The following is a 9,702-nucleotide window of genomic DNA, read 5'->3' on the forward strand; positions in this document are numbered from 1 at the left end:
ATATATATATATATATATAAATGGCCTCAAATGTTGGATTTGCCATTACTTTGCCCTGTTGTTGTTCATAACTATGGTAGATGAACAGCAAAGTGAAATAAACAGAAGAATACAGCTTATAATAGATGTATTTTTCCAAAAGAACAGAGCACCTCTGATGTCGTCCTTCCCGTGGAACCATCGTGTTATCAGCTCTAATACATTAAAGTGCCTGCACACCATTTTCTTAATGATTACAACACACTAAGCTTCTCTGTCCTCTTTCCTTATCCTCCTTATCACAGTCCTGCAAACACATAGCACAGGGGGTTCACTTCACCACACAGGCGAAGGAGAGAATTAGAGAAAGAAAGGTGTGAGGGAGAGAATATGAGTGCATGTACCAGCATTGGCATACGTATACACACACACATAAAGATAGTAACACCAGCACATTGTGGGTGAGAGATAATACAGAGCGAACGTAAAAAAATGTCCCAAACATGCCAAGTGTGACAAACAGATGAGAAGAAAAGAGGGGGGAGAGAGAGAGTGAGAGAGCCAGACGCATTATGCCAGTTTACACTGAGGGGACACGTGCCCATTCAGAGTTTTTGAGCCATGTATTTTTTGACACCGGCCCTCCAGGACCGAGTTTGGGCACCCCTGGCTTAGAGGGTGTTTTATCCCCACTACAAGGACAAAAACAATCATTCTGCAATTATTTGAAACACATTATGATTCAAACCACAATTTGATAAACATTTAACACTTCATCTTGCTGCTTCCTGGATCAAAGCAAATCACAAAAGGCATAGAATTATTGAATAAGCAGCTCTTGTGCCCAAAAGAGTGTGCGAAACAACAAACGGGTAAGCAATAACTCAATTTGGAGCAATGCCTCATGCATCTGAGTCATGTTTTGCCCACATTCTGCTACCAATAGATAAGAGTTACTCTTAAGCGAACCACATTGTGTTCTCACACCATCTCCTGAGATGAGTTAAGTTTGCTTTTAGAGGACTGTTTGTTTGAGTGTTCCCATGTTAGCCGAAATGTTTTCATAGCTCTCAGAGAACCCTGAACAAACCAAGTGCAAATACTTGGAGTCTTTTCTAACTTTTATTTATTTATTGTTTTTTGCTTTGTGTATGGACACCCCACAGCCCCTTCAGAAAGGCTTAAGCAACTCAAAAATGGCTTTTATTTCATAATATACCAGATATCATTTTACTTTATCAGTAATAATGACCTTTTATTAAATAACAATAATCAATACTGTAGGCGAAACTTGTAACAAACTCCAGTGAGGCGAGGCGAGCCGAATGTAGAACCCAAATGCAGTTTAATATCTTAAACGTGAAACTAATACAAAATAAACAAAGGCTTGGCTTGACAAAACATGAAGCTAACTTGACAACAGACTCACCAACAGCAGGTTGAAACAAACATAATACACAACAAAGTTTTTTTTTTTAATTAAAGAAATTAAGGATGCAATGCCAATGCAATACCTTAATCAAAAGTAACCGTAAAGTCTAAATGCTGTTCTTTTGAAGAATAAAGCTTTTACAAAAATATTAAGTAGCACAAATGTTCATTAACAAATCAGCATTAGAATCATTTCTGAAGGATCATGTGACACCAAAGCCTGGAGTACTGGCTTCTGAAAATTCAGCTTTGCCATCATAGGAATAAATTACATTTTAAACTATATTACATTTTTATAATCAAAAAATATATATTTTACATATTTTTATATATTTTAACATTAAAATAAAAACCAAAATTTTAAACTGTAATACTATTTCACACTATTACTGTTTTACTGTATTTTTGATCAAATAAATGAAGTCTTGGTGAGCATAAGAGACATCTTACTAAAACATTAAACAAACGTGTCAATTCTTTCTTTCAAAAGGAGCTGAATGTGTTAGGGCATTAACTAAAAAAATCTTGTGATTAACTACTTTAATATTCTGACAGCCCTAATTTAACCCAATTAGTCATAATTTATGTTGAATAGGTTTAACAAAGGGAAAAAAAATCACTGTAGTAAACTACAGACAAAACAGAACACCACTAATTCATTTTGAAGTATGCAGTGCATCGCAGACTATATTTTTCTTTAATTACATTTCAGCCTTTGTGGTTTATCGTGCAAGGGAATATCAATTTTGATTGAATCAATTGTGCAGCTCCAACCACTACTCAAATATATCTTGAAATAAATGAAGTAACTACATTATTGACATACTTCTGCTGAATATTCATCATGATCAAGCTTCAATCCATGAGCTACAGACTGCAATCATTGAACCATGAAGCTATAAGGGCAGCGCTGAATCTCTGCATCTGTAAAATTAAAATTAATCACTGCATAGTTTATCTGGGATCCTGTTGTTTGCTGTAACTACCAGTAGCCATGGCAACCGGAAAACGGGCTAGGCGGGTATAGAATGAAATGCAGTGGGTGAGGTCAGAGGTCATGTGATACGATGTGCCACTGAGGAAGAGAGCCGGATGGTTAGACAGAGAAAAAGAGGAATGCTTTGAAAGAGAAAAATGGAAAGATGGAGAAAGAGAAATTATGGAATGGGGAGAGTCTGGAATTTTTCCAGCCACTGCTCTCTCTCTCTCTCCATCTCTGCCCTGGAATTCATCCGAAACTTGCAGTGATTCTGCGATAGCAGCATCACTATTGACATTCATGCTGGCAACAAACAGCATCTGATTTAGGAGAGATCTGATGACACATAAACATCATTTGGAAAGGGGACAGACCGGTCAAAGTCAATCAATTTTGACCAGGGATTTGAATAAATATGAATATTCAACATGGCTACAAAGGCAAATTAATACCCTTTCGGTATGCTAAACATCTATATGCACAACCCTATGATATCACATAACATTCAAAGGTGTTTGAATAATTTCTAGTCAGCTGTGACACAGAAAAGACACTCTGTGATTCATACGAAAGTCACAAGCATGTGCTCATGATATCACTGTGATACATCTGTGTGTTCCAGGCGAAATGATCATCATATTTTAGAGCATAAACAGAGCTCTGAGTGGATGATACACCCACACTACATGGTTTGGACTATCGTACGAGCGGGTGTAAGGCAAATACATGAATTGCACATAAAATCACTAGGAGCTTTCAAACTGGTACTTGTTCCCCTGTGAATGTCCTATCGCTTGAGTGAAGGTCAAATGGCTTGTTTCTTCTTGCATCTTCATGAAATGAGGAAAAGGTGATTGATAAGTGAAGAGACAAGTGAGGTCAGAACTAGTAGAGAGGCATCAATCCCAGATGAAGATGAATGTAAATAATTCAACCTTACAGATGCTCCAATTGAGATGACACCACCCACAAGGGTCAGCATCAAAGACGAAAGTCTAATATTTTCACCCAATTTAGAAAGTGCTATATTTTCTGACCAACATACACTGCATGATAACATAGTGAATTAATTATTGGGTTTGACCATTTCAGAAAATCCCTATAGCTATGTTAGAGTGGAAAGCCATTCAAGAAGTGAGTGGTTGAGAGGGTTTGGGGTTGGTAAGATTTTTTAAATATTTTTAAGAAGTCTCTCCTGCACACCTAGGTTGTGTTTATTTATTAAAAACACAGCATACAAAGATGAAAGAGATCCGCACTCCTCCAAATGCAGCTAAAAAGTCAGCTTTTCAATAGCTATAAAATTTAGGTCTAAGAGTGAATGAGACATCTCAACAAAATGGCGAGCCACAGGCGATTTTAAATCTTTCCTCCTAATAGCGCTCATATGCTCAATGATCCGAGTTCTAATTTGTCTATTTGTCTTACCCACATATTGTTTTATACACAAACAAGATAACAGATAAATCACATTAGTGCAAGCACATGATACCAGTTGTTTAATTTTATATGTGCGATCAGTTATACAACTCAAAGCATCTTTTGCGTACATTTTTACATGCAGCGCATTTGAGACAAGGAAAAAAATTAAAACATGTTTTAATGAGCGCAGGTGTTGCTTGGTAGCACATGGCACTGAGGAAGGGTTAATACCCGAAAACGTTCTGCACTTGCACTTTTGCACTTCTTTCTACATATTTTTGTGACCTCTGAATAATAAATGGAATAAGCTTTTTTAGCTGCATTTGGAGGAGTGTGGATCTCTTTCATCTTTGTATCTTTGTATATTTTGGATCTACGCACCATATGCTTTTGTCTACTGGATTTTTGGACGAGTGTCTGGCGCTACTGCCTTTTTTGTGGATTAAAAATACAGCAAAAATAATATTATTGTGATATTATTAGAATTTTAAATATCCGTTTTCTATTTTAATATATTTAAAATGTAATTTATTTCTTTGTTAGCAAAACCGAATTTTTAGCAGCCATTACTCCGGCCTTTAGTCACATGATCCTTTTTTTTAGGAATTTATAACAATTTAAAAAGTCTTTACAGTCACTTTTAATGCATCTTCGCTGAATAAAAATATTAATTAAAATCTTATTGACCCCAAACTTTTGAATGCCACTGTATGATATTAACGTTTTGACATACAGTACTGTACTGAATATTGCAAAAGCCATATTTTTTCTTTACTTGACAGTATATCTGGATTTGTCATATTAATGACATGAAAAATTACAATTCTGCAACGCATTAATGCAAATGCTGTAATCGTGGTTGAAAAGCATAATGATACATGCCACAGTATATTGATCCATTACATCACGTTAGATATCTCAGAAATAAGTGGCATTTAAAGTGGTAAAGCAGAGAGCATAATTCACTGTGAAATAACAAGGAGACCTGGTTGATTGTATAGAGGGTACACATAAAACGCTTGTACAAGGATCTTTAAACCCGGCAGTTACACTCAGCAGAAATGGAACAAATTACGGGAAACTGAAAACAATTTGCCCTAAAGTAAAAGGAAACAGAAATGACAAACAACAGACAACCCTCAGCTGGAAGGTCAAGAGCAGATTTTTCTCATCTTTCTCTGCATCCCCTCGTTTCTCTGTTAACCACTCTATCCTTCCCTCTCTTTTTTCTTAACAACTCTCATATAATGAATGTTCCTGCACAATTAATAAAACTTCACAGCGAACACCTACATTTATGCAATGGTTCATGTAAATTTAGCAGTCTAAATCAATTATTCCTTTAAAATGTTTGGCATTTTTGAGGAATAATTCACCCCAAAATGATGTAATAATATGCTCAAATTTATGTCATTCCAAAACTGTATGACTTCCTTTTTTTTTTTTTGTCTCTGAGACATATTTGATTTTTTTTTTTTAAATGTCTTTTTTTTGTCCCCACAGTGGAAGTCAATGGAAACCATAAGGGTTTACCGACATTTTTCAAAATATCTTCTTTTGCATTCTGCATAAAAAAAAGAGAAAGTCATACATGTTTGGAACGATGATTAATTTAATTTTTGGATGAAGTTTTAACTCCTTTTAAGTGCTGTTTTGTAACAAAATATTTAATCAGCCTAAATTCTGCCTATGGTGTTTACATTTTGCTACATAGAATGCATTTACTTAAATATAAATTCATGATTAATGATAATCAGCTCCCAGTTCATTAGATATGTTTGGGACCACTTCATATCAAAAGGAACAAGAGAACAGAATGAGACATCATACACTGTCTTTCATTTGTAGCTTGGCAAACTGCAGTTTCAACATAGCTTCCCCAACACTGCAGTGAAGACATTTGCATTTCCTGAAGCAAATACCTGCACTCACAAGGTTGCAAAAGAATCGTGTTCGGTAAGCTTAGAATCTGTACTTTAGTTCTGTGAAAAATTAAATGCTGCATCAGTCACTTGCTGTTGTCATGACAATAAGTATGCATCTTGTTTTCTGTTGGGTGAATACAATAATCAACAGCAGTACATGTTTACGTATACGCAGGGAAGGCAAGACCAATCACAATTTAATGTGCATATATTATGACGACATCATCACTACTGGTAACGTTTTTAAATATTTTCCAGAAAATTTTAGGATCAATAACACTCTCCCACCTTGCAAGCACTATAACAAATTCTGAAAGCCATTGAATAAAATACAAAATAAAGAACCCAAAACAAGCAAACCTCAGTGTGCTTTTGTGCATTTGTGAGAGTGTTTGACTCACCTGTTTCCAGTTGTCATACACTAAAATTGTGCTGTCCTCATCATCCACATTCACTCGCCGCTGGTAACCCTCATCTGCAACACACACAAAATAATTTCTATTAGAACTGACACTCAAGCATAGAACGAAATCACTGGTGTTCTATTAGCATCTAATTTTATTCCTGCAATTGAGCCGAAACTGGCAATTTCACAGGATCAAACGTATAATAATATATCTGTGGGAAGAATACAAAAGAAGTTTTGAAAGGTAAGTTCAGAATTGGACTCGAGACAGTTGCATAACAATAATTTATCCAGTGCAGAATCGATGCATAAGCACACTCAACTCAGGTAAGAGAAAAAAACCATCTGTGTGTCTGATTGGCTCTTTATCCCTTAGTAAATGACATGCTCTGTTTGTGCAGAAAGTGTCTGTGCAGAGGCAGTACTCTGCTGGTTCTCTCCCACCTCACTAAGACACAAGATGATAAAAGACCTGAAATAAGATGGATGCCTTCATGGCACCCACTCCATTTTTTCCAATCAAATCCTGAGAGCCTTACACTAGTGATCTCGGGTGTCTGTGAGGTGATAAGTGTGTTTCATCCAAAGCAAATCTAAAAATAGTACAGTCCTTGGCATCCTGATGCTTGATGCTGAGCATAAGAAGAGTATACTAATATAATCTTTACCGGCTGCTTGGGTTTCAGAGTCTATAGAGAGTGATCTGTCTGACAGTCCAGCAAGGCAAAGTGCCAGAGAGGATTTGCCCACTCCGTTTTGGCCCAGTAGTACTATCCGAAGGGGTCCGTGGTACTTTTGCTGTGGCGGTTTTGGGGAAGGAGAATCTTGGATATTGCTGATGCTGATTTGCGGAGTCGCAGGCGCGTTGAGCCCCGGCGTCCAATCGTAATCCTCGGACACAGCTTCCTCTCGCCTTAGCTGATGCTTGATTGGCAAGGGAGTGCTGCCCCTGCGAAGCGGGGGCGCAGCTGATAAAGTTAAGCCAAAACCCTGTGAAAACCGAAGACAAAGGCAAAGTCGTTCATCCAATAAATCATCAATGACAGTCCTTTATGATATCTAAATTAATAAGGTATAGAAACAATCCATGTGCAAGGGGGGAGGAACGTGATCCTCTGGGACTTTAGGGTTGTGCACTCTATACGAAAGTGGGTCAAAACACTGAGCAGTGTGTCCATTCACATAAACAAGCATCACTTGCTTTAAAGGAGCAGCATAAACATCCCAACAGACCAAAAAGATGAGGAACGTAATGAGTTTTCTCAGTCTCAGGGCTGTTGAGGGCTTCGTCCATCTATCTCCATCAAGCAAAATCACCAAGAGAGCTCTTAAACTGTTTACCATGTTTGCTCGCAAGGGCTACTGGCATCAATATTAATATGGCAATTAATCTAGCCACAGCACTGCAGGTGTGCTGGGGACCTTGTACGCCTGATCCGGTGTCAGACATCCAAGACACACATAGACAACCAATTAAAGTAATTGAAAGGAGGTAATTAATTAATTATAATCTTTATTGTGGGACAGACAGTGAAACAATAGGATGTAGTATTTTGCTTGGAGTGAGGCAAGCTCTTAACAGTTTTTTTTAATAATAAATTTTTTTTAAAATCTGAATTTTAATCATGAATATTGAAGCAGTATGCAAATCATTATGATTATAAATAATTTCTCGACTATAACAGGAGAACTTGCAAATATTATTAAGTTACAGTGATTATAATGATCAACATAGCTATTTTTGACCGTTTTTATCAATACAAGGATACTAAACTATAATATTAGAAATAAATCTAGGACTGTCTCAGCACAGGAATGTTTTCAAACAATCACTCCTACAGAAACAAAGGCTGCAGAAGAAGAGAGGGTGTGTTCACACCGGCGTACATCCCAATCCTGTGAAGGACCCTACAACACACACACACACACACACACACACATACATACACACATATACACACACACACACACACATTTCTATATTCAATCAAAATGCAACTGATAAGTTGGGGAGGTTTGAAATTAAATGCTTGTACAGTAATAAAGCAATTCATGAATCCACAACAACAGCTCAAGCATTCTCAGCACGCACACCTGTACACTAATGCTGAAATTAATTGCTTGTTGAAGCACTCATGCTCTCTCACTCCCTCTCTCTTTCATTCTCTCCATCTCCTCGAGAAAAAAAACCCGGCTCAGTTCATAAATGGAGAGCGGCTATAAAGCACATGTCCATGTGCTTGCACTTTCTACTTGTCCACCTGCTCAAACTCATTGCAGCACGCATGTTACGCTAAACAAACATGCTTTGACATGTTCCACAGTCAAGGAGCAATCCATATCCCAAGTATGTATAAACAATCAGACAGCAGCCTTTGTAGAGTTTGGCAGGTGAGCTCAGAGGACGGAGAAAGAATTCCTGGCGTTAAGACGGGTGTGTTGCAACTGACATCTATGGGTCAAAACCCACTGCACCCACACACACACACACACACACACACACACACACACACACACACACACACACACACACACACACACAGTCTATATACACACACGGGAAAGCGATGATCTTACCTGGTCCGACATCGTTCTTCAGTTCATCTGCTCTCAGTGAGACATTCCGCCGTCCATGTCATGTCACTGAGCGTCAAACACTGCACAAGCGTCGGTGGGGATTGTTACATTACACTCGACTCATATGCCATCACATGTAGTCTGAAAAAAAAGAAGCGCTCCCAATGTGACTCTAACTGCGCAAAAATGTTCCTTTTTTCTCACGCTGACTTAATAGTAGACATTTAATCTCTTCTCTGCGAAAGGCTGCGCTGTGTGACTCACGTATTACTATACACCTGTAGTGGCTTTTCATATGAGAGCGTGTAGCCCCGCCCCCGCACCGTAGACACGCCTCTTCATTCCAGTCGTTACCTGAATGCTACCAATCTCTCTGGATCTCTCTCTCAATCTCAGATCCAGGTAACTATTTTTATTTCTAGTTTTATATTCTATTTATCGATATGTTTAATGTTTATATTCTATTTATCGCTATTTTTAAAAATTCTAATGCTGCTCTGGAAATTCCATTTATTGGACCCCTAGATTGGGGTTGGTTATAACCCATTTTATTATTTTTATAATTGTTTTTTTCGTAAAATGCATTAAAATGTGTTATGTTATGTTATGTTATGTTATATATATATATATATAAGGATAAGGATAAGGCAAAGGATAAGTATCGCTTTTTATTTCTCCTCTTTCCTATACTTGTTTCACTTCTGTTTCAGTTTTTTATAACCATTTCTTACTATGTGTAAGTAAGTTGTTATTTTTTAGCACGTGTGTTTGGCAATGTTATTTTTTGGATTACTGATAAACTACTGTCGTTTGATTTGTATTATTTGTATTTGTTATTTATTTTAATTTTAGTTACATTATGTCTGAATTTATTCTGTCTGTATAGGTATTTAAGTTTTTAGTTTTATTTAATTTGAGTTATTTTAATACTTCAACAAACTAAATGGAAATGAAATAATATATATATTGAATTTATAAATGTG

General features: G+C 37.0%; 1 protein-coding gene across 1 annotated transcript in view; it reads right to left on the bottom strand.

Annotated features, from left to right (window-relative positions):
- The window catches only part of LOC107694663 (GTP-binding protein REM 2-like), a 21,141-nt gene extending 12,124 nt beyond the window's left edge, over positions 1–9,017 (bottom strand). The window contains exons 1-3 of the mRNA XM_016494350.1: positions 8,720–9,017; positions 6,811–7,132; positions 6,138–6,211 (exon numbers count right to left, since the gene is read on the bottom strand). Coding sequence (XP_016349836.1) covers positions 6,138–6,211; positions 6,811–7,132; positions 8,720–8,731 — 408 coding nt within the window. The 5' untranslated portion in view covers positions 8,732–9,017. The remainder of the gene's footprint in view (positions 1–6,137; positions 6,212–6,810; positions 7,133–8,719) is intronic.
- Between the last annotated feature and the right edge of the window lie 685 nt (positions 9,018–9,702).

The sequence above is a fragment of the Sinocyclocheilus anshuiensis genome, unplaced genomic scaffold (assembly GCF_001515605.1).
Source record: "Sinocyclocheilus anshuiensis isolate Anshui unplaced genomic scaffold, SAMN03320099.WGS_v1.1 scaffold1638, whole genome shotgun sequence".
Classification (NCBI taxonomy): domain Eukaryota; kingdom Metazoa; phylum Chordata; class Actinopteri; order Cypriniformes; family Cyprinidae; genus Sinocyclocheilus; species Sinocyclocheilus anshuiensis.